Raw genomic sequence first — 26881 nt, forward strand, 5'->3', positions numbered from 1 at the left:
ATTTTAAAAAAAATAAAATAAAATAATGAGGCACTTCCCAAAGTAGCATCATCAAAAGTTTGGAGCAGATTTCCATGGCAAGGAAATATGAAAATAATTTGCAAGAATTAAAAATAAGAAAATCAGCTGACCTATTATCTATAATGTAGAAAGTATTTAGATAAATAAAAGCAATGCTTATGTATTCACCTGTAGTAATCCATCCACTCAGTTACTCTTCAGTCAGCATTTATGAAGCATATACCACATGTCAGACACTGTGCTAGGTGCCAGAGAAAACAATGACAAGACAAATCTGATCCTAGCGTTCCCGGAGCTCATAACCTAGCATCAGCACCAGACAAAACTATAAGCTCGAAAACCTGAAAGTTAAAACATATATTATTAAGGAAACAAAAAGCTGAGAAAGAACAACACTGGAGAACACACATTATATAGGGTGAGGCAAAAGTAGGTTGACAGTTTTTCGTATGGAAAATAATGCAATAAGTAATAAACAATATTCAGGACTCACAGCTGTAAGCCGACTTTCACCCCACCCTGTAGAGTAGGAAGGAAAGGCCTCCCAGATGACACAAAATTTTCAAGCTGGAATATAAAGCAGGAGAAAAGCTAACCAGGACAGAAATGGGATGACTATTCCAAACAGACAGGATTACATGTGCACAGACCCTGAAGCAGAAAAGGTTTGGACACCAAGAAGCTGAAAATTGAGTGTGGCTGAAGAACAGAGAGCACGGAGAGAATGACATGGAGCACACGTGGTGAGACACCACAGGCCGTGCTGCCCAATCGAGATTTTCTTCTAAGAACAACAGGAGGTTTCAGCGCAGGAATGGCATGGCTCGATTCACACTTTACGGTGATCCCTGTTGCCTCTGGGTGGAAGAAGACTTGAACAGTGGAGCCTGTTATAGTTGTTTACGTAAGAGATGACAATTCCCTGGCCCCAAATGTGGCAGCCACACTGTTCAGGGGTAGACAGATCCAGGCATATTTTAGAAGTAGAACCAACAAAAGTCATTGCTGGATTGTATATGTGGGTGACATCAAGGAAAGGATCAGAGATGATTCTCATCGAGTTACTTACTTATATGTGGCGTACTTACAATAATAGAAGCCTCGCCTGACACAATGTCAGGCCCGTGCAAGAATCTTGTCTATGTTCATAGCAGCACAATTTACCATAGCTAAGATTTGGAAACAGCCTAACTGCCCATCAGCAGATGAGTGGATTAAAAAACTGTGGTACATCTACACAATGGAATACTATGCTGCTATAAAAAAGGAATTTGCCCTAACTGGTTTGGCTCAGTGGATAGAGCATCGGCCTGTGGACTGAAGGGTCCCAGGTTCGATTCGGGTCAAGGGCATGTATCTTGGTTGCAGGCACATCCCCAGTAGAGGGTATGCAGGAGGCAGCTGATCGATGTTTCTCTCTCATCGATGTTTCTAACTCTCTATCCCTCTCCCTTCCTCTGTAAAAAATAAAAAATTTTTTAAAAGGAGGAATTTTTACCATTCGCAACAGCATGGTGGAACTGGAGAGCATTATGCTAAGCAAAATAAGCCAGTTGGAGAAAGATAAATATCACATGATCTCACTCATGTGTGGGATATAATGATCAACATGATTTGATGAACAAAAATAGATCCAGAGACAAATGGCAGGTGAGGTGGGGCGGGGGCGGGGGGGGGGGGTACAGAGCAACCAAAGGACTTGTATGCATGCATATTAGCATAACCAATGGACACAGACACTGGGGTGGTGGGGGCTTGCCCGGGGTGGGAATGGCTGGGGCGGGGAGGTGTCAATCAGGGGAAAAGGAGACATATGTAAAACTTTAGACAATAAATAATAAAAAAATATTAAATGGGGTGGAAAAAAGAATCTTGTCTATGGGCTGTGGTACATTATAGACATAAGTATCTCCAAAAGCCTAGAAACTGTGTGTGGCTGTTCTTGAGAACCAATAATGGCATACCGCTAGGCAGATATTGCAGTAAATGAGTTTTCCCATAAAAGAATGTTATTGTCCTATTGGTGCCAGTGCCCTTTAACTTCCCCAAATCATAGGGTTAAATGTCGTTCAATACATGAGTGTAACATCTTTTTTAAAAAATATATATTTTATTGATTTTTTACAGAGAGGAAGGGAGAGGGATAGAGAGTTAGAAACATCGATGAGAGAGAAACATCGATCAGCTGCCTCCTGCACACTCCCTACTGGGGATGTGCCCACAACCAAGGTACATGCCCTTGACCGGAATCGAACCTGGGACGCTTGAGTCCGCAGGCCGATGCTCTATCTGCTGAGCCAAACTGGTCAGGGCATGAGTGTAACATCTTAAATAGAACTGCACCAGATTAACCAGCTACCAGTCCATCTAGTCTCCACAATAAGCAGTTGAGAGAATATAGCAGGGGTTCTCAACCTGTGTGTCGCGACCCCTTTGGCAGTCGAACGACCCTTTCACAGGGGTCGCCTAAGGCCATCCTGCATATCAGATATTTACATTACAATTCATAACAGTAGCAACATTACAGTTATGAAGTAGCAACGAAAATAACTTTATGGTTGGGTCACAACATGAGGAACTGTATTTAAAGGGCCAGAAGGTTGAGAACCACTGGAATATACGATGCTTTCTAAGAGAACCTTCATGCCGAATTGAATGGTGCATAACTTATAAACTAGCAGGAAAATAACTGTAAAATGCAAATTTATAAATAATTTTATGATGATCTCTGAACAATTCAGTCCTTAACAATGGTCTCTCCATATGATCCCTTCAGAAACCAGGCATACAACATAATGTAATACTCCCCAGAAAGGAGACCTGAGGCTAACGAGAATGAACACCTTGCTTATCGTACATGCTGTACTCAAAACTAGTCCCCAGATGCCACAGAAAGCAACAGTACGCCCATGGTAGACACATACTGATACTCACTACCTTTCTGATCAGTTCATCCCCTATTACTGACTTGAGTATTACTGGCATTGTTCCACTGCCTTTCCTTTACAAGCTGGTACATAATTATCATCTCGAAATTCCTTGTCCCATTTGTCTAAGAGAGGATCTCTCCCTTTTTATTATGTATAGTGATGATGTACTCTTGTTCTTAAATTGAAAAATGACTTGGAGAGAGACAGAAAGAGAGATCACACACACACACACACACACACACACACACACACACACACTGGGGAGAGTATCTGTGATTCAGGCTCAGGCCTTGCCGAAACAGATAGCAAATCAAGATAGACAGCAGTAATTTATTTGGAAAGGGATGTTATCTTTTGTTCCTCCACACTATTAACTGTGACCTTTTTTATCAGCATTTCAAGGACTTTACTTGAAACAGGCCCCATGTTTTTTCGTTTTTAGTTGTTTTTAGTCAATATATGAAGGATTTCCTTCAGATTCCCAATATTCCAATGAAAAGTGCATAACTCTTGTCTCCTGCCCTCTGGTCCCGCCTAAGTCTCACATTTATTCCAGCACCTTAAGTTGTAACGTGGTGGTCCATTTCCAAACTCTCCTCAGGACGTCTGTCTTTGCTTAGGAGGTCCACCTGCACTGCTCCTCTCAGCAGGTGCCTCTGTAGCTTCAAGCCACCTGCTCAGTTCCAATAGCGAGACTCTACCAAATTCACAGATTCACATCACTGCACTTCACACCCTCTTCAATTTAACTCCATAAACTCACTTTTCAACACTCCTCAGCTGTTCATTCCAATTTGGCTTCTCGTCACCTGCAGTGACAGAACTGGATCTGCATCCATGCCACCCTAATGCATTTTATTGCAGGTTCCATATTTCTGCCACTGTAGCAAAGAGATGACGAATGAACCAAGCTCTGCCAATGTGAAAAGCTGTCACTACGGAACTCCTGTTGGGGAATCTCCCCAAATTGGCATGTGTTTCTACTGCTTCTCGCTTCTACTGCACATACTCATTCTCGCTTCAGACACAGCTACCCAGACAGCCAAATATTCCCCACATCTAAAGGAACAAAAACAACATACACATGCACCTAAACACACAGTCCTCCCACGACTTGAATCCAAGGGTGTTCTTTGACCTCCTGTTATTCTGTTCTTAGTAACACTTCTATCCAAAGTACGATATCTAATATGTTCGACATTTCAAGAGCTATGCCACTCCACTCTACATTCTTCTATGACTTACAGGATGCTTTTCCACTGTTCCTTTTTAAATTACCAGCCCAACCCATGACCTGGTTAAATGTCACTTAGAACCCTATAAGTAACATATAATATATATATATATATATATATATATATATATATATATATGTATATGTATATGTATATATAAATATATATATATTATAAATATATAATTTCCATCTTGACCTACTGTCTCAATAGAACCTATTTCTAAGCAGAAACAATCAAAAAATTTCTTTAAGAACCTTTCAGTTCCTGTTGATTACTGTAGTCAAATGCCATCTTTAATACTGTGCCCTATTTCACTAGTCAAAATGTAAGATACACAACCATGCCTAACCTTTGTCAAATATTCTCCAGCCAACTCAGATCGCCTCCTAGAACAACCTGCTAGGACAAGGAAAGCATCTCCACAGACATGGCCCTTTAGAGGAGGCCGTCTCCTTATGATTGCACCCCTCGCATTAGCCACAAGATCCTAAAAGGTGCCTTTTCCGGGCCTCAGGAGTGAGGCAGAGAGGCGGCCACGCCCACGGAGTACTCACTGAGCGGCTTGAGGATGCTACTGCCGGACTCATCGGCGTTTTCCACATCAGACTTGTCTGAGTAGTTCTCAGAGACTCTTTCCTTTTCCTTCTTTTCTTTGTGCCCCGTCTTTCTCTTGTGACGTCTCCTTCTCCTGTAGCTCTTCGGCACATGGACCCCAATGTAGATGGTGTGGTGGCCTAAAGGAAGGTACACAAATCACCATTTGAAACCACATTCTGTGCTGCATATCAACTGCACAAAATCCACAGATTCCCCCCCCCTCCAAAAAAAAAAGTCTATGAATGCAACATTACTATTCTATATTTGACAAATAAGTTCAAGTTAGAAAAATGAAATCTCCTTCCAATTTTCAGTTAGCAGAGCGTCGTTCAACCTGCTGGTGGGCCCTCAGATTCCGTGAGGGTGTCCTCTAGTTTTTATCCGGATAGGTGAGTTTTTATGTAGGAGAGCCAAAGGAATCCCACACTGGAAATCCTTGATTCGAGGCAGACCTCTGCCATCAATGACCCCTACGACCTTGAGTGTGTCCCTTAACCATTCTGGGCCTCAAGCTCATCATTTGTATAATGACAGGCTTACCTTGGGCAACCCCAGAGGCCCTTCCAGTGCTAACCTCCCCTGAGTCTGTGATTATACCCAACAGGATGCTGAAAAGGGAGCTCTTGAGGCTACAAACAATAAAGATCTAACGCAGAGTTCAAGAAGTCATTCTGCTGGGATAAAGTTTTACACTAAAACTTTTTTTATTTTTTTTTTTACCCAATCAGCAGAATAGAGACTTAGAACTGGGATAAATTGAGAAAAAAAATAAGACATACAACATGCTTGGAGAGAAGATTTTAGAAATACTCAAATGTTCACACGAGGCAGCAGCTGAAATGAATGTCAGCTACAGTGCCATTCTCATTTTTCTTTTTTCGTTTCCAAAAGTTTCTAAAAACTGGCTGTTGCAATGATAAAAATACACCCAGCCCAGCCAAAACTGCCTTGAAGAGAAGGGCTTGAGGAGAAAAGATTGTGAAGCGCTTTCAGCTCCCTGGATGGATGGAGCTGCAAAACTGACAAGCGGTATCATTTTAACAAAATCTGATAAGACAGAAGAAAGGGAACTCAACATTCCACGTCTTCTTTTTTTTTTTTTAATTGGGAAACTTTTACTTTCACTTTATATCCCACATAACTCCTGGATGCGGGAACCACTATTTTTGGAAGTAATGCAAAAAGTCTGTTTTTTTAAACTTCTAATTAGAGTATTTCATGTATGGATTTGCTCTCCCATTCTGAAATCATTCCTTGATTACCACTGTGCCATGCCCCAGACAACATCACACACACCTACATGTATGTAATACCTGAACATGCAGTAGGGCTGACTTAAACTGCAGTGAACCACTTTCCCCAGTAACTCATTCGGCATATCTTGAGACACCATAATTCACAGGGGTGTTTCCTTAAACTGGGAGGATTAAAACAATTATATGCTCCTTCAAGAAAGAGGTTCCGACTAAGGAATGTAGAACCCGGAGTGAATGGGCTAGCATTCAAAGGAAAACATTTGCTACGTGGAATGAAGTTGGAGGCATCTACATGTGTAAAGCATGAACCTGCCCCCAGCAACACACACACACACACAGACACACATACTAACTCAACTACTACAAAGCACCATGAAATTCTCCTCACAGAACCGGTACCAAGGAGAAATGTATCATGTCTCACCATCTGCAAGCAAATTGTTCTCATGGGAAAGTAGGAAATGTCTCAGAAACAATGTGAATTAAGTAACAGTGTCAATTGTTTCCTGCGCTCCAGTTACAGAGGGAGTCCTGCCGCTTTATCTGAAGTTTCACACAATATATGTAAGCAAAGCCAACCGATTTCTTGAGTCAAGCAAACTTAAGAAAGCTTAGTCACCTTCATTCCGGAATTCGGAAAACACCGTAAAAAAAGTACGTTGAAAAATTTTTTAAAACCTGTCACATTAACTATTATCTACATCCTACTAAATAATGACAAGCAAGAAGAAAATGGCAGTTAAGCTACATTAGTTATATTGATACCATTCAGAAACATTTGGTAATCTATTTATACAAATCTGTATAGTACACCTGATGAATCATTGACAAGACACTCTTATTTGGGCTGATAATGACTTCAAGGTAAGATTTCTGGCTATAAAGTGTTGCTGTTGTTCACCAAATGAAAGATTTGGAGCTACTCAGAAAGTGAGCTTTCACAGAGAGCAATGTACTTACCTTCTGGAACCTAATTTGAGTTGTCATCACCACAAAAATGGTGCCATTTTTTAAAAATATATTTTTATTTATTTTTTACAGAGAGGAAGAGAGAGGGATAGAGAGTTAGAAACATCAATCAGCTGCCTCCTGCACACCCCCCACCGGGGATGTGCCCGCAACCAAGGTACATGCCCTTGACTGGAATCGAACCTGGGACCCTCCAGTCCACAGGCCGACGCTCCATCCACTGAGCCAAACCGGTCAGGGCAAAAACGGTGCCATTTTATTCCCATTTTGATCCCAGGCCTCCTCCCTGGCTCATGAGTAAGATTCTGCTGGTCCCATTTCCTCCAGCGCCTGCCTCAGACGCCTCCCCCACCCACTCTGTCACACACTTTCAGACAGGTGCACTGGCTCTGAAACATGGTTCCTTTCAAGACAGCCCAAATTTCAGGCATTTTTATTATCCACTTTATTGAGGTATAATGTACATGTCATAAAACTCACACGTTGGAAGAGTACAATCCAGTGATTTTTCGTATGTTACAGAGTTGTGCAGCCATCACCATTATCCAATTTGAGAACATTTCCACCAATTCTAAAAAAAAGACCCCTCCTGACCATTTGCAGTTACTCTGGGCTGTCACTCCATCCCGTACGGCCACTCAGGCACGTTTGGTGGTCTCAGTGGTGGCCTCTGGGAAGCTACAGCGCTCTGGCACCCGCGAGGCTATGAACTGTTTGTGGGGATCCGCACAGCACAGTAAAAGCCCCTATCCCCTGAGTGAGGAAGGTCCGCCTTTCCAAGAGTGGCCAGAGAAGTCATGGCCCTGAGCTGAGCGATCCAAACCTCAAAGCATCTTCCTTTCCTCTCGCACATTACTGGTACCCGAAACTTCCCGCTCTGACTTGTGCTCAGACAGAGGCAAAGGAGCATGGTCCCGAGGTGAGGCAAACCTTGAGGAACTCAGGGACAGCGCCTGTGTTTCATCAACTACTTCCTGGCCTCCCTCCACCTCAGCTTCTTTGAGAAGAGGGTAAGGACAGCCTCGCTTTGATGGGGGGTGGGGGGGGAGAGGGCTAGGCATGCTTTCTCAAGGGGAGGACCACATACTTCATAAGCTGGATGTGCTCAGTAACAAAAATGCCAGAAGGAGAATGAGCTGGAACATAAACATTCTTCCCACCCCCACAGAATACCTGTCTTTGGGGTCCACGGGGACAGCACCGCTGATGGAAACGGGCTATTGTTGATAAGATTACTGTAGGTGGATCTCCGTAGTTATTTTCATTGGAATGTCTGTACTTGTCTCAGAGATAGATCCTGAAGATGGATGGCTATTTTCAAAATGACAACTCTCAAAGCCCTAGCCAGTGAGGCTCCGTGGATAGAGTGTCAGCCTGCAGACTGAAGGGTCCCAGGTTCCATTCCTGTCAAGGGCACGTACTTGGTTGCAGGTTTCCTGGCCCTGGTCCGAGGGCATGCAGGAGGCAACCAATCCATGTATCTCTCTCACATCGATGTTTCTCTGCCTCTCTCCCTTCTACTTTCTCTAACAATCAATGGGAAAACATCATCAGGAAGGATTAACAACAACAAAACAAAAAAAAGGCAGCAAATTCTCAGAAAAGCCATAAAGGTTGAAGGTGTAGAATTTACATGTAAAATGAAAATGAGAAACATGACAGACAAGCTTTCCTACCCAGCAAGGGTCTACAAAACAGCAAGACACTCAAAGAATCAAGGACATTAATCTGCTAAACTTAGCAGGAAATTTTAGGTTAAACACACACACACACACACACTTCTCTCTAAAAATCTTTCCAAAGATAGTGTAAAAAGAAGGAAACATTTTAAAATAACAACTCATATGGAAAAGGTGATTATTTAAAATGTTATTAAAATAAAGGCTCCATTCTTGCTCCTCAAAATTTTGTAAAGTAAAATTACTAGAATTTAGGTGTGAGTCAAAGAGCACCCAGTCCTTGACTTGGCAGTGGCCTTGGTTTCATGTGTTCAAATACATACCCCGCATGCCTTTCTCGGACAGATGGTACAAATTCCCCCAGAAACTCTACATGTCTCGGGAATATCTCAGAATCCATCCCACAGCCAGCACTACTGGGAAGTAAACATGGCTTTCAGGGTTATCTCTGGATGTCAGAAATTAGCCAGGTGATCCTTGGCCCGCCCCATCTTCACCTGCTCCACCTCGGCTGCAAGATGAAGTGCTGTGAAGCTATCGTGTGCTGTTCTCCGAATGCCTCAGATACTTCTAAACTGACATCACTGATAGTTGCTGTCGTGCGTGCAGGCCTCCAGAGCACCCTTGCCCCTCACCACCCGGGAGTCATCCCAGTGGGCTTTCCCAGACACCTACTTTGCTACCGAGGAGGATTTAAGACTTCGTAAAATTAAACCCATCAAACCAGAAATGGGGTTTACCAGGGGCAAACCCCAGTCTGGAGGACTGTGTGCTTAACAACATATGCCTCTACCTGCAAGACAGATCTATTAGCGCCTTTAGGAAACATGGTGCTGTGTTTACAGTACATAAGATGATAGAACCCATTTATTGGGTACTTACAAACATGCCAGCTTCTGGCTAAGTCTCATATCGATTACTTCATGCAGTCCTCAAAACTGCCTGAATTAAATACTGCTATTATCCACACTGTACAAGCGAAGAATCCAAGGTTCAGGGAAGTCAAGGATATTGTCACCGGTTAAGGCATAAAGCCCCACAGAACACTCTCTCAGGTGTTAATATCAAGACCAGGGAGCACTTCGTCACTGCTGTGGCAGTGTTTTGTTTTGTTGTAATATATACTACATTTACACTATCAGTCTTACCACTGATTATGTGTCCTTCGTCACGCTGACTGCTAGAAATAGAGACAAATCTCGGGCCAACCTGTAGTGGGCAGGCAGAGTTTCATGACAGGCATCTTATACACTAACCTCACTCTTCTAAACTTGCAATCATTATTTTCCCTTCACATTAACCTGTTTGGAATAAAGCAGCATATAAATACTTTTTACAACCTGAGATGACAGTCCTGGGGGAGGAGGATGGAGATGGCTGGGTGACTGTGAGGGAAGTAGATTTCTGGCCTATGGATTAGACCCCCACAATCACCCCAGCAAACCCATACCCTCAGCATCCTACATACATCTCTAAACAGAGAGATATTCCAAATTTGATTTTTATCCACAGTATTGCTTTTTCTATAATCAACTGAATTTTTCTCTCTCTAGTTTAAAGCAAAGATTCCACAACACCTGGAACTTTATATCATTATTTTTAGACCTAATCAGCAATATTCCCAAAACAAAACTTAAGTACTGCCTTCCCTGGCTTACCTAAAGTAACTTAGTCTTACTCCAAGATTCCTAAAGTCTGGTATGGCTATTGCCAAGAAAGATATAGGCAAGAACATACAATTGAGTCAAGACAGTCTCTTCAATAAATGGTGCTGGGAAAATTGGACAAATTTTGCAAAAAAAAATGAAAGTAGACCACCAACTTACGCCATATACAGAAATAAATTCAAAATCGATAAAGGATTTAAACATAAGATGGGAAACCATATTAGAGGAATCCACAGGCAGCAAAATTTCAGACACATGCCGAAGCAATATCTTCACCAATACAGCTCCTAGGGCAATGGAAACTAAAGACAAAATAAACAAATGGGACTACATCAAAATAAAAAGCTTCTGTACAGCAAAGGAAACCATCAACAAAACAATAAGAAAGCCCATTGCATGAGAAAACATATTTGCCAATGTTATCACCGATAAAGGTTTAATCTCCAACATTTATAGGGAATTCATACAAATTAACAAAAGGAAGATAAACAACCCAATCAAAAAATGGGCAACAGAGAGGACATAAGGAAGGCCAAGAGTCATATGAAAACATGCTCAACGTCACTAATTATCCAAGAGATGCAAATCAAAACGACCATGCGGTACCATCTCACACCTGTCAGAATGGCTATCATCAACAAATCAACAAACGACAAGTGCTGGAGAGGATGCGGAGAAAAAGGAAACCTCCTGCACTGTTGGTGGGAATGCAGACTGGTGCAGCCACTGTGGAGAAGAGTATGGAGATTCCTCAAAAAACTAAAAATGGAACTCCCATTTGACCCTGTGATCCCACTTCTAGGAATATATCCCAAGAAACGAGAAACACCAATCAGAAAGGATATATGCACCCCTATGTTTAGCAACACAATTTACCATACCTAAGATTTGGAAACAGCCTAAGTGCCCATCAGCAGATGAGTGGATTAATAAACTTTGGTACATCTACACAATGGACTACTATGCTGCAGTAAAAAAGAAGGAATTCCTACTATTTCCAACAGCATGGATGGAACTGGAGAGCATTATGCTAAGTGAAATAAGCCAGTCAGAGAAAGATAAATATCACATGATCTCACTCATTTGTGGAATATAATGAACATAAAATGATGAACTAAAACAGATCCAGGGACAGAGAAGCATCGATCAGACTGTCAAACCTCAGAGAGAAGGTAGGGGAGGGCGGGGGAAAGGGGGAGAGATCAACCAAAGGATTTGTATGCATGCATATAAGCCTAACCAATGGACACAGACACCAGGGGGGTGAGGGCATGAGTGGGGAGGTGGGGGGTTCTGGGGGGGTAAGGACACATATGTAATACCTTAATCAATAAAGAAAAAATAATAAATTAAATAAAAATTAAAAAGGAAGGATATAGGGAAGGGAAGCAATATTAAGCGTATTTATTATTTCTTTTTAATTATGAAATAAAAAATGTAGAAGAGGCAAAAACTCTGGATGAGTGATAGGTTATAAAAAGAGATGTTATAAATACTTTACTTCTTGGGCCAAATAAATCTCAAAGATTTTGTAGAAGTACATGCCTAAAAATCCTTAAACAGAATTACAGTATAAGTCCTGATGCCACGGAGATTATGTGTTTGGCACTTTATATAATAAGAAATAGATCAGTATGTATAATCCTAAACATTTTAATAAATGAAATATAAATAATCTGTTAACTTACAAATCCATAAGAGTATCCATAAGCATCTCTAAGAGGCTATAGTCAAAGTAACACTGCTAATTTACTTGGGCATTAAGTCCAGCTCATGAAAAAAAAACCTTCAAAAGGCATGCAGTAATTCTGCAGTTAACAGGGGCAAGTCAGCTGATGAAATGCTTGCAGGAGGGTCCACACTCCAAACATACATCACTCCTCAGGACAAAAGATGATTTCTATTTTTATATTTTGGATAAAGGCAACTTTTCACATAGAAAAAAATGCTTATGCTTATTAACAGATAGTTACATATGTAATTTATTTACAGATCATTCTGAATGCTGAATACTTTAATATTAATGCTACCAATTCCCCTTAGGCTCAGGCATGCAAGGAAATCAATGGTAAAAGCTATGAAAAACAGGGAAATACTTTTCTTCCCACTGACTTGCATGGGGATTTTATTCACTGAAAGCCTCTCAGAAATCCTTAAGGTGACCTGAGGTTCCCCAGGCAAGACTGATAAGGAATCTCAACTTGCTACTGGTGTTTACTGAGCAGAGTACTTTTAATATTTAATATGTAATGATGATTATAATGATGATAACAATCTCTAGAAAAACAAACAGCTACACCTGACTTTTTTTTTTTCCTCACCAGAGCATTTTTTTACACTGCTTTTCAGAGAGAGTGGAAGAAAGGGAGGGAGGGAGGGTGGATGAGAGAGAGAGAGAGATCGACTGGTTGACTCCAGCACATGCCCCATCCAGAGGCAAGAAACAAACCCGCAACCCAGGTATATGCCCTTGACCAGGAATCAAACCCACAACCCTTTGGTGATGGGCCGACATTCTAACCACTCAGCAACTCTGGCCAGAGTTGCACCTGACTTTTTTTAAAAACATATTTTATTGATTTTTTTTTACAGAGAGGAAGAGAGAGGGATAGAGAGTTAGAGACATCGATGAGCGAGAAACATCGATCAGCTGCCTCCTGCACACCCCCCACTGGGAATATGCCCGCAACCGAGGTACATGCCCTTAACCGGAATCTAACCTGGGACCCTTCAGTCCACAGGCCGACGCTCTATCCACCGAGCCAAACTGGTCAGGGCTGCACCTGACTTTTAAGTGATCATTTTTAAGTAAAATGGTTCTAAAGTCTTTAGGTAAAAGTGAGGACCCTAAAACTATACACTAAAGTTAAGGTTTCAATACAGTTTCCATTACTAATAGCTTAAAATAGAGGCAAAACTGACCAGCACTATAAAAAGTAGGAATCGGTGAATATCTTTAAAGAAATATAACTTTATTCTGCTCAGTGATCAATCTATATAATGTCCTTAACAGGGATATATATACAGGGAGAGAGAGAGAGATTTTTATAGACAATCCAAATCAAATGATGTCAACAAAGTGTCTCCCACTGTGTCTGATACACAAAGGTGCCCTGTAAGTGTTGATCCTATTTCTCCCTTCCCATTCTAAAGAGGTAAAACAAAGCACCATTTCTCCGGACTGCCACCCTCCTCCAGCCCTAATACTAGCTGTGAACTCCCTCTGTTCTCTAGCAAAAGCAATCTGTGGCATTCACCCTGAGCAGAACAGAACAGACAATATTAGGCCAAGTCTAACCCATCCCTCCCTCAGCAATTGCACTCATTATACAGAATCTAACTGTTCAACAGAGCAACATCTTCCATAAACTCAGCCTTCCCTCACCTGGCCCAGAAGCAAGGGCCTGGCAGTCTCCACCTGCCCCTGGGTATGGTCTCCCCTGGAGCTTCCACACAGTGAGTGCCAACTCCCAGGCACCAGGTCTGCTGGTCCTTGTACTTGACTGAACACTGCAGAGTGGAGCCAAAAGGTCTAGGAAGGCCAATGCCAGGCAGGGTGGTGCTAAGAGCAAAGAGGGACCACCCAACAGCAGGAGAGTGACACTCACCCTGACACCCCAGAACCCCAAAAGAACTGGCAGAGTTTAATGCACAGTACACATGCAGTCAGACAAAATCCACCTGTGAGCCAAACACAAAGAACTGAAGTTTCCATTATTTCTCTCGTGGTCACTATTTGCACAACTAAATGGGAAGTAGGGCTAATCCAATGGTCATTGATAACTGGATTTGCTATTGCTGCCAGAGAAGCAGCTTAGAGAGACACCTAAATACACAAGCACAAATTCACACTCTCATTCTAACCACAATGTCCATCTCCGACTCTGTATGGGTTCCCTTTAGCACTGGCCTAAGCTGTGGCTGGGCAACAGGAAGAACAGTCTTTAGTGGCTATAAACAGATAATCCACCACACAATTAATGCATTCATGGCTAATCAGGTATCAGACACTTAATATTACTCACATCATTTCCTCCTCTCACATACCTGTAATATAGGCAAGACATGGATAACGTCCAAAGGCTAAAACAATGACCATGAATTAGGAAGAGTGCTACGAGAGATTTAAATTAGCCTCCTTAAACCTATTCCAATAGAATCTTCATTTCTATGGGTTTCCATATAAAAAAGAATGGCATTCACTGACACACCAGCACCTAGTCACACTTTCAGAGTTGAAATGACTTTCAACATCACCGAATTCAACCTCTTCATTTACCAGTGAACCAACAAAAGCCAAATACGGAGTTAATGATGTAGAGGCTGGGACTCTTTGAGGTCTTAGATATATATATGGTTACCCTTTCCCACTGTCCTACTACCATGGTAACAGCCCATCACCACTCCTCCCATCTTCCAGGGTCTCCAAAGCAAAGCCAATAAATAAATAAATAAATAAATAAGTCCTTTCAAGTTAGTAATTACCTAGTTACTTAGAAGAAAAAAAGGGGTTCAGGAATTCTCTGAAAATATTTCTTTCTACACAGAATGACATGTATAAAACCACAACCCTGGAAGAATCACCCAAAGAATGCACGGATAACTGGAATAATAAATCGATGCTTCTCTGTCTCAAATCAATAAAAAAAAAATAATTCTCTGAATCCACAACCCTCAGCTGCATCAACTGCCCCACAATATGAAGAAGTTCTGGCTGTGACACTGTCCTCCCACTCATCACCTGCAGTCAGTCAATGACGAGGCCGGCCTGGCTTATGACTTCCTTCTCTCTCACTATTTCATAAGCTCTTCCAATATCCTTTCTTTTTCTTTTTTTTCTTTCAACTTCATTACTATTAGTATCACTACAAGCAAATTACTTGAACCCCTCCAGGGCTCATCAATCCATCAGTACGGTGAGAAAGTTGAGCTAAAATTATCTCTAAGATCCTTTCTAGCCCTAAAAATTCTATAACAAAGAAGTATTTTCATTGTTTACGTGTAATAGAGCACACAGAGGAAAAGGCTAAGTTTTCGTCCATTTCTCAAAGTCTCTTCCCAACTTCTTAGAATGATAACTTTCTCTTTGGACACTCTCCAACCTATTCCAATTTGACTCTTTCTGAACAATGCCACCCAAATTGCTAACAAAAGCCACCAATCACCTTCTTTCTACCAAATCCACTGGCTACTTTTTGATCCTCATCTACCTGACTCCAGGCAATCAGACACTGTCCACACTTGCCTCTTACTGAAAGTGATCTTATTGTGGCCTCAGAGTCACCTTCTTCCTGATTTTCCTCCAACTTCTAGGACTGTTCCTTCTCAATCTCCAAATATTGGCACTCACAGAGCCCAGTCCAGTCCTCTTCTCACTCTATTCCATCAGCCACAGAGATCTTTTCTACATGCTAATTTTGTGTTGTCACTTCCCTGCTTAAAACCCTCTGCCATGGCTCCCCAGAGCACATTCAAAATCTTAAATCCTATCATAGCAGAAACGCCATGAATTATTTGGGTCCAAAGGTTTGCCTCCTCAAAATGTGCCTTTTGGGATATTGGTTTTAAGCTGCTTATTAAGAAACAAGAGACTCAAAAAAACCTTTGGCTCCCCCCGCGCCCACCCCCACTCTTTCCTGCCTAGGAGATTCAGACGGAAAGCCTGCCCCTGGAAAGGAATCTTGGCATATTCACCTTAGCATAGACAGGGAAGATCCAAGGTCCTGGTAGCTAGATCCTCCCCCCATGCCCACCCCCATGTGTCTCACTGTTTCTGGGTTAACCAGCAGGAATTTTTATTTTTAAGATTTTTTCATTGATTTTTAGAGAGAGGAAGGGAGAGGGAGAAACTACCAAATGGCTGCCTCCTGCATGCTCCCTACTGGGGATCGAGCCTGCAACCTGGCATGCGCCTTGATCACGAATTGAATCAGCAGCCCTTCCATGGGTGGGATGAGCCACACCAGCCAGGGCCAAGCAGGAATTTTTTCATCACACAGTCAGTTCTGTATTGGCTACCAGTAAGTTGGCTATCTCCCCTTTGAAGCTGCAGACTCCTGCCCCCTTTCTCCTTTGCCCATAATGACATATAAGCCTCAACAGCCCAATGCATTTCTGGTCTCATTCTTATGGCACCTTGAATATGCATTTGTATAATAAATTTTGGGCATTTTAGCCTGTTAATCTAACTCTGTTAATTTGAGTATTAGTCCAGCTGGAAGAACTTAGAAGGTGGGAGGAAAATTGTTTTAGCCTCCATACACCTCAGGCCACTCTCTCCCTATTCACATGGTCCAGCCACATAGGCCTCGTCCCATTTCTCAAACAGGCCTACTTCTTTCTCACCTCTGAGCCTCTACACTGCCTGCCTGCAGTGCTTCCCTCATTCCTGACCTTTTTAATTCCTCTTCATTCTCTCAGTCTCAACTTGTGTACTCTATGGAAGAGATATACCCTGGTCTCCCATACATGATACACTCTCTAAATTATCATATAACCAATCTTGTGTCCTTAAGTAATGACTGGTTGATTTGATGGAACGTTAATTGTGGCCCTAACTAGAATATGTTATCACATTCAATGATCTATGGGAGCTTAGAAAAGCAACATATTAGAGGTTATATCTGTAATTGTTCTGACCACTTTCCCAAGCTTCAAGGGAAAAAAAGCACTGTCCATCAGTTAAAGTTAATAAGAGCAATGAACACAGATACGAGTCAACTAATTCGTTGATTAGCAGATATCAGCACCAGTGTTCGTCTAGATGCATTCTGCAGTCACAGCAACCACTGGAGAGAAAGTGTTAAACATAAATGACCGACAGGAACTATATCCAAGGGAGATAATATCGTAAATGTTTAGGCTTCATCCTGGGGATTTCAAATTAGTTTACTTCCAGCAAAACTAGGAAATAGGGAGGTGCAAATGCTATTTCTTTGTACTAAAAACCAAGATTCAGAAATTAAGCAATATGTCAATTGCTTCCTGCAAATATCAACATGTTTTTCAGGTAATATCCTTAGAGCAGCGGTTCTCAACCTGTGGGTCGTGACCCCTTTGGCGGTCAAACGACCCTTTCACAGGGGTCGCCTAAGACCATCAGAAAACACATATATAATTACATATTGTTTTTGTGATTCATCACTATGCTTTAATTATGTTCAATTTGTAACAATGAAATTGGGGGTCACCACAACATGAGGAACTGTATTAAAGGGTCGCGGCATTAGGAAGGTTGAGAATCACTGCCTTAGAGCATCGCTGGTAGGTGGGTAAGGAAGTAGGTCAACTGCACTTTGCTTGAAGGAAATGGAACCACACAGCATGATTGGCCTTGTGTCACCCCGAAAGGGAGGACAGAGCCAGGAACAGAAACAGGTCCTGTGGCTTCTGGTTCTCACGACATTTTCCAACTCACAACACTGAATAAAAGTACCAGAACTATCAGACACTGATGTAATTTGCCAAATATGTGTATCCACTGGATTCAAATATGAGCTTTCACTCCACATCAGCAATTGTCAACCTTGCTCATCTCATGGCACACATAAACTAATTACTAAGATTTTGACCAAAATAGGCATAATTTTGATTCATTCACGCTGGATGGCTATTGTGTTGGCTGCTGTCATTTTTTTATTTGGCAATCTAAGGGAAAAGAGGTCAGTGCCCCTGACTAAGTTGTCAGCTATTGCATGTTTTAAAAATTCTTGCGCACACTGATTGATAATCGCTGCTCTGCATCCAAGATATTGTATTTTTCAGTAGGGATAGAATTACTTGTTGAAAATGTAATAATCAACTGAGGCTGGGGTGGTGATTTCACCCATCTATAAACTTGCAATTCTGACCTTAAAGCTGATATGTTGGCCAATAATACTAAAATTCAAAACCTATTTTTACTTCTGAAAGTTTTAGCCTGGTAAAAATTATTGAGCATTCCACCGTGAAGGGTCAGCAAAGCAAAACATCTCAAGATGTTTAAGTAGAGTCTGTTCTCCTTTCAAAGTCAACAGAGTATAAAGAAAGGTGAACACATTGGATAAAGCACTTACAATAGTTGGCTTCTAATTCTAACTCACTGGAAAAGTAAAAACAATTAACTAGATGGAAAGGCTTTGCAGCTGTTCACAGAAGGGAGCCATTTAAGCCATCTATATGTACTGCTGGTTCAATGGGTGTCACTCACCACCCTCCCTGCCTTCGCCTTCATCACCCCTGGCAGTCAGCAGCTTCAGGGACACAATGTTTGGAAACTTCTGTGAACTCCTGTCATGACAGGCTCTCACCTCAGTGCCCTAAATACAATCAGCCAAAAAAATAAAGTAAAACATAGCAAAACAAAGTCCCACCAGCAAGCTCACCGCAGCAACAAGAGACACTCAACTGCACTAGGTGCAGCCTTATTCTATTCTTCCTCTACTCTCCCTCAGAAGTCCCAATTCTCAATTCCCCCAATGATTCTGAACCTTGTTATAATAAAAATGAAGAAGAATTTTGTTCAGGTTCATATAGATAGTATTATTACTATACTATTGCATACTCTCATTTAATTGCACCTAAATTACATAATAGCTTGTGTATCATCTAAAATAGATTGATATTAATTTCATATAATAGATCTTTGAATCTTCTTTATTGGTAGAAAAATACTATACACTTAAATCTGTTCTCCGGATGAAGAAAATTTGCATGCTTTATTAGGCCATGGGCATGCATTTGTTTTCTATCCTATACTAGAAGCCTGGTGCATGAAATTTGTGCATTGGGCAGGGGGAGGGGTGTCCCTCAGCCCAGCCTGCACCCTTTCTAATCTGGGACCCCTCCGGGGATGTCCGATTGCTGGTTTAGGCCCAATCCCTGTAGCAGTTGAACATCCCTCTCACAATCCAGGACTGCTGGCTCCCAACTGCTCACCTGACTGCCTGCCTAATTGCCCCTAACCACTTCTGCCTGCCAGCCTGATCACCCCCTAACTGCTCCCCTGCCGATCTAATTGATGCCTAACTGCTCCCCTGCTGGCCCGATCGCCCCCAACTGCCCTCCCCTGCCAGCCTGGTCACCCCAACTGCCCTCCCCTGCAGGCCTGGTTGCCCCCAACTGCCCTCCCCTGCATGCCATCTTGTGGTGGCCATCTTTGACCACATGGGAGCAGCTATCTTTGTGTGAGGGCATGACGGTCAATTTGCATATTACTTCTTTATTATATAGGATTGGAGTTAATATGCCTCATCTTGGAAAAGGAGGCAAATTAGAGGCAATATGTATCAGAACAGTCTAACCATGAAAATCAGATCTCACACCCAGAGGTTAAAGGGAATCAGAACGAGCTCAAAGAGAAATAGACAGCAGGCCCTAGGAACCTTACCTGGATTATTCTAGCTTGCCTTTTCCAATACAGGAAGCATTAGATAAGCATGGGTAGGAAGGCAAAGGTTAGATGTTGATAAAAAAGAATTAAGCAAATAAAAATCACTTAGGCCAGTCAAAAATATTGGATTTAATATAATAATAAATCATATTAATTATGGATGAAAATGAAAACTATTGGTGAAGTTGTTTTTAATCAGAAAGAAAAGAGAACAGAGATGGTAGAGTATAAAACCTCCTTTTCCTAATGCCAGGTATGGCAGTAACACTGTTCCTGGTAATAACCCAAACAGTTCTCCGATGAATGGCATGCCCCACTGTTCCCATTTCACAGAGCAAGAAACCCCAACTCCAAACTGTAAGTCTTGTCCTCACTTACACAACAATTCAGCAATGAAGTTTTAAACTTATATTCCCAAACTGCTGCTTAGCCACTCTGCTTTAACACACATGAATAAAACAAATGATACCATCCCCCCCAAAAAAAATCAAACAATATGTTTCAGAAATATGACCAGATACAAAGCTTCTAAAATGAAATTTTAGACGAAGAAGTCTGTAGACAAAATTGCTGCAAGTGTATCATTTCAGAATTTCTAAATCCTTACTAAACACAACGCAAGTGCCAAGTTCAGTTTTTATGGCTATTGCCATGGACATGTAGGGCAGAAAGTGGCTTCAAGAGGTCCTTAGCCCATACTGTCCTCCCAGGGAATTCTCTGCAGTTGGAAAACCCTGGGAACGGGTGTTTGATTCCAGCTTCAAAAAACCGTGGCATTATCATCAGATTTCCTTGAACCTTAAGAAACCTGTGGACAAGTGTTTAATCTCCCTGACGCAGCAGGAGGCGTCAGGCAGCTCCAAGCTCAGTGCTGCCTGCCTGAGGACCGCTGACGGGCTTTCAGCGGGGGCCACCAGGAGAAAGAAACAGGGCACTGTATGGACTCAACTTGCTCTGCGAAACCTAGATTCAAGTATCAACCCTTACACGCCTCGCACATTTCTTTAAAGTTCTCCAATGTGTGGGCACATTGTTTCTTTCAAGCAGGCTTTTCCTTCGGCAATATTTGCCCAAGTGTTTCCTTTGCACACACTGTTTCTGAGAAATGAGAGTGGCCAGCAGCGAAGAGGTCAGCACAACGCAACCGGACACTTATATCCAGCGCTCAGAATAGCCCAGCCCCAACCCGGCCCCTCCCTTCCCATCCGATAGGCTTCCATTCACCCCTGCTCAGCAGTTCCATGTTTTACCACTGTAATTATTAACAAATGTCTGCTAGGCCCCACTTTTTCTTCAGAATACTACCTCCTCCAATACACATAAATACATCATCCTCATATCCTCTAGTGAAAAATAGGTTTAAGTCATTATGATTTCATGTCTGTAAAATGTTGAGATCCCGACTTCCAAAAAGACAAAAGCTACCATTTCATCATTTTGTCTCTCTCTTCAAAAGACAGAGCTGAAGCAGGAAAAGAAAAATCAGGCAGAGAGGTGTTTTAGAGGCTTCTTCGCCTTATCAGAATAAGTATATAAATGACATAAATGTCAATCATCTTTGCAAAATTAAACGAGAGTAACAGCAAGGATAGGCTCACTAGAAACTATATCATCTTATTTGACTAAGACTACTGAGAACCAAATTTCTCACTAAAAATCTAAACAAAGATTGTAGAGTACTCTGTAAAGTAATTCTACATATGCTTTTCTTTAGTTTATATTACGCATTCATTTATTCACTCTTTCTTTTAACAAATATTTGGTAAATGTTTATTCTGCTCCAGTGTCCTACTTTTTTTTACTTTTACTTCCCTAAAAATAATTCTCCGGTAAAATTCCATGCATTTCCAACAACATTCTCTTAATGTCCATCCGCAGACATGGGACTCTGCATTAATTCTTCTTCCTTTTGGAGAGATGAGAGCTCACTTCCTCCTGGCCTTAGTTCTGAATGGGAGAGGAAAGCCACCACAATGTATCAGAATAGCTTTGAGAGCACCCATCGGACTGCAGAAGTGGAGACACATTTCAGCCAATATTGTCTTGCTGTACTTTACACTTCCTGAGTTGCTGGTTAGACTTGAGGTTAAGAAAAGGACCCTCCCCATAACGTCAGAGTGCCACAGCTTGCTTGGGAAGGTACCTAGCACTGCAGGGCCAAGGCCTTATCTCAAAGGATAAGGTGGAGTTTGCTCTTTTCCCCTATTGCGAAATATGAGATTATTAAGTAATCTGTTTACATCATACAGATCCAAAATGCTGGCTGACTTTCTTAGGGATAAAACATGTATAAGATATCCCTCTGGAAACAGATACCTGGGGCTCTTTCTTCCTATCTCAACTTGGGTTCACTCCACAAAACCTGCCAATTCCCCCTCTCTGTGTGCGTTTGAAATGAAAACAAACTGCAGTTCTCACAGCCGGCATTTCTGGGTCATCTGGTAACATCAGTTTGTCATCTACAGGCCAATTCTGATGAAAGTACCTGGACTGGAGATGGAGCCTTTGGTACAGAAAAAAATATGATTATCTTAAACGTTAAACTTTTTAAAAGAGTTTATCCACAGCAGCCACTCTGAGCCAAAAATGTTAACTCCACAAAACCATACACAGTGTAACATAACCAATGAAAGAACAGATGTTAAAGCTTCGCTTTATTTTTTTGTATTTTTTCTTTTTATTAAATTTATTGGGATGACATTGGTTAATAAGACTGCATAGGTTTTCTGTGTACACGTCTATGATATAATCTTCATATTGCGTTGTGTGTCCAACACCCAAAGTCAACTAATCTTCCATCACCATATACTTGACTCTTACCCTTTACCACATCCCTATTCCCCCTTCCTTCTGGTAGGCACCATACTGACGTCTGTGTTGATGAGTTTTTGTTGGTTTTTCTTGTCTGTTCATGTGTTGCTTTCAGTTTTATATCCCACATATGAGTGAAATCATATGATTCTGAACTTTTTCTGTGACTTATTTCACTTATCAGTGAGTGAAAACAAAGCTTCTCTTTATTTTAAAGATTAAAAATTGACACTTGGTTACCTTTTTAAAGAGTATGTCTTTACACTACTAACACAAAAGCACAAGGCAAATTATGTGAAAATGAGGTTTAGGTCTTTAAAATATATCCCACACAGATGAATTCATTATTTAAACAGAAGATGACTCCTCTTCTGACTCACTGTTCTGAGTGAGTTCTGCAGTTGATGGTATTCTGTTAGTTTTCAGATGGTGGATTAAGTGTCATGCCACCCACGGAGAGTAAAGTTGAACCAGGTGAACTGAGGGCGGGGCTGAGGTCCCCGTCTCCCTCCCCTCCTCAGAACTACAGCAGTAGATGAAAGTACGAGAGCACACTGGGCTCTTCTGCATCAGACTGAGCTCAATCCAATGCCCCCAAATTTGAGGGTCTAAGAAGAATTTTAAAAGCATGAACATTTCAAAGTAACTAGAGCTACTGGACCTCTGTCACCCTAATAATCACTTAATGGAAGTACGTCTTATTTGTGCAAATTACTTTAAAAGACAAAGTTTTATGTTGTTTACTTTTGCCAAGTGTGCTGCAACATGCAACAGTCATGTGTACCCTAGAAGCAAGAGAAATAACTGCTTGCATTAAAAAAATTTTTTTTGTTTGATAATAGAAATGTAAGGTGTTCCAATTCCTTTAACCTTTGAATTTCTCATCCTTAAAACTGGAGTGATTCCTTCTGCCATAAATGTACCAGAACTCAGCTACTTATGTTCTGAGATAATAGCTTGCTTTCCTTCAAATACACCCTTCTTGGTGCAATTAAAAATATGAGGCGGATTTATGTCCTTGAGGAGTACATTCCCACTCAAGATACAAAAGAATTCTCATTAGAGGTCTTGGCAGTCAAGTCATCTGTTTCTTCATGTTCAACCACTTCATGCTCAACCGCATAGATAAGCCATCACACCCATGTCCACTGCAACTTCTTTATACTGTCACCTAGAGTCACTATAAAACGTAAGTGCTCCCACCCCCATCAGATGGAGCCAGGTGAGAAAATGGGAGGGTCCATTGGGTGGGCACGGAATTAGAAACTAATCGTTTCTATTGAAGTTCTAAGTACTGTACAAGAGCCTGTACTGTTGGGTGTTCGCCACCAAATAATGATACCACTGACAACCATCCAGTAGGCCCTGAGGACTCAACCACAGGCAACTGGCTAAACACGCCTTGAAAGAAATATAATCAACTCAGGCTCCAACCAACATGAATGATAATCATTCAAACAGATGTCTCAGAACAGGAAAATACACAAAACCCATGTGGCAAGTTTAATCACCACAAAGCCAAACCATTTTATAGATGTTTCTATCAGCTTTTGTTGTCTTTTTTGTTTCTCCTTAGAGAAACCTGGCTACTGATTTGTATGCTATCCATTAAATTGTTGTCTTAATTTTGTGCCTGAAAATCAAAGGAAATACTTCAGGAAATAAGCTTCTTGGTCAAAGCCTTACGAAACCCATGTACAATACCCAATTGCAATAGGGTGCTGTCAATCCCACAGAACTAACACACTCAAGAAAGTGATTTACATCTGCTGTGAACTTAGCTAGAACATTATTCTCTAGGAAAACACACACACTCACACGCACGCACACGCACACACACACACACACACACACATACACTCACACATCTCATTCCCAAGCTTCCTCACTGATTTTTCTACTTTAATTGACCTGAGACTATAGAATATTCTTTCAATCCTACAATATTTCTTACATACAATGCTATAAGTTTAATATTCTTATATCCTCTTTGACCCTGGGACAGTGACAATGGAGACTTAACATCACGGTTTGTAAGAATCTTAAGACAAAAGTTTTACTATTTTGCTTCCATGAACTTGACATTTTCCCACAGTCATGTTGTAAAAGTGCAAGGAACCCATAAAACAATATGAAAGAAAATACTGTAGTTTCCTTTTTCCTAAGAAACTTAGGTATCAAATTCTTACTAGTCTCGAGAGTATAACTGCAGGAAGTAGCAAGGTGGAGGGGGGAACCTACCCTCCAACACTGCATGGTCAGAAGAAACTTACTAAGGAAATGTGAGAAAAAACACCATGGTCACTTTTTTCAAACGACTCCAGGTGGCACAGAAGCATCACTTGCCTGGGATGAGTCTGATTGGAGAATCACTCCAGAACACATAACACCACCCTCTCTTTCCTAACCCCACCACCCCTCCAGTCCAAGTTTTTGGTATACATTAAATGTTTACCAAATGGCACTAATCAAACTAGAGTTTCCAAACACATATAAGTTGTCTCTCGGGTGATTTTAACAGGCATATTTTATGACATGGTTCACCTGCAAGTTTCATTTAATTTTATGAGTACCGATTATTTTTTAAACCTCATTATAAATATTCATGACACCTTGCATATCTGTGATGCCTTCACATAATTACTTGAACAAATATTAAGTCCTGCTTTCTCGCTATCAAATCAATAGCATTATTCCACATTATTGAAAAGTCAAGCGAGAGACACACTAAAAGCATCATAATATGAGCTAAAATTTAACTTTTATTTGGTTTTTAACAGGACTGGGGAACCTTAGCAAAAGAGGTCCTGGGGTTTTTTTAAGTAAAACATGCTTGTCCATCTTTTCCTAACTGAGACTTATCCATGATTACCACTCTTTACATCCTCAGCTTATACCCCTCTTCCTGGCCACAATGGTATGTCTCTTTCTCTAACATCTGTTTCTCTACCCTGCAAGCTATATGAAAGAACAGGAGAAGATTCAACCAAACACATTTATATAAATCTAGCAGCTTCCTTAAATTAGTCACTGGAAGGTGGTTCATATGTTCTGGCAAAAAAAAATTCTTTTTTACAAAGAGGCACCTGCTTCAAAGTAAGACCCCCACTCCCACCCCTTTTTTTAAACCATGCAGGACTACACTGACTCAGATTCTGATGGTCCAATGAAGTTCTTAAAATTACTTTCTGTGTCGAAGCAAAATGGGGAGATTAATGAAACTCATAGAAAAGCTTAGGTTTTTAACTTCAAAAATATAAGATACACGGAATGGACAAATGCTACTCTCTACAAAGACATACGTATATGCATATATACTTCCCTGGACCCATAGAGCTCACCTTCTACTTCTTCTTCATCACACACATGCTTAAGGAAAGAAGCCCCTCTGTCCAGGACAGCTTCATCCTCCATCCTATAGTAATAAAAAAGAAAAAAAGAATGCTCAGACTTCTCCTGGAGGGAGCCACTCGAAGCAGCCCAGCTTCTGGGCAGGTTGACCTGCAAGCTGTTGTTCATGTTAACGGGGCACCGTCACTCTTCGTCTGGTGACTGCCACTTCTTCACGCAGCTCCTCTCCTCTGGTGGTAGAGAATACTCCGGTCCCACATAGCTTCCGCTCTAACCTTGAGAGGGCACCCACATGGACAGGTGAAAGAAAATCATCTCAATCCCGCAGGCTGGGTGGTGGGGGTGCTCCCCTTCGGGATTTGCATTTGGAAAAAAAAAAAAAAAGAAAGAAAAAAATACCAAGAGAGGAAGTTTGGTATATCTGGAGTGCTCGTTGATGATCGTTTGTGGAAATCCAGCTTCAGTGCTGAGCTCTTTAAACACCCACTGCATAAAAATGTATGCCCTCACACACACACATGCACACCCACCCACACACAGATAGCGACAGGGAGGTAGGCTAGTGCACAGTGAGAGCCTAGCTTCCAGCCAGCCTCTTAATACCAGCACAGCCCAGTATGCTCTGTGGAGTGGCAAGCTTTGAGTCACATGTTGGCCTTACGGAAATCTGACATCTGAGGATTATCCAGCAACGCGGCTTCGGCGACAGTCACACATATATGCCACCCATTCATTTATGCTCCACATTCTTATCACACGCCTCTCTCTGTGTATCTGTCCTGTTAACTCTTCCATGAAGGGCACAAAGTTCTTCATTTTGTAGCCACATTATGCTGTCCTCCTGTCACCTTACATAATAGGATCCTCTCTGCAATTTCACATGCTAAATAAGACCTCAGGATCCATCCAAGTAATGACAGTGTTTTTACGGCCTCTCGGTGCCAAACATGTCTCTCGTTTATGGAATGAGTTACGGTTTACTTCCTTATTCT

The 26881-nt window shown here is 41.5% G+C and overlaps 1 protein-coding gene across 2 annotated transcripts in view; it reads right to left on the reverse strand.

Annotated features, from left to right (window-relative positions):
* The window catches only part of SLC4A4 (solute carrier family 4 member 4), a 282065-nt gene extending 255430 nt beyond the window's left edge, over positions 1 to 26635 (reverse strand). The window contains exons 1-2 of one of the 2 annotated variants that reach the window (XM_081095570.1): positions 25880 to 26635; positions 4744 to 4923 (exon numbers count right to left, since the gene is read on the reverse strand). In XM_081095570.1, the coding sequence (XP_080951696.1) occupies positions 4744 to 4923; positions 25880 to 26057 (358 nt within the window). In that variant the 5' untranslated portion in view covers positions 26058 to 26635. The remainder of the gene's footprint in view (positions 1 to 4743; positions 4924 to 25879) is intronic. The other variant, XM_081095571.1, reaches the window with a different exon arrangement.
* Positions 26636 to 26881: the final 246 nt, after the last annotated feature.

This window comes from Myotis nattereri, assembly GCF_964212035.1.
Source record: "Myotis nattereri genome assembly, chromosome: 1".
Classification (NCBI taxonomy): Eukaryota; Metazoa; Chordata; class Mammalia; order Chiroptera; family Vespertilionidae; genus Myotis; species Myotis nattereri.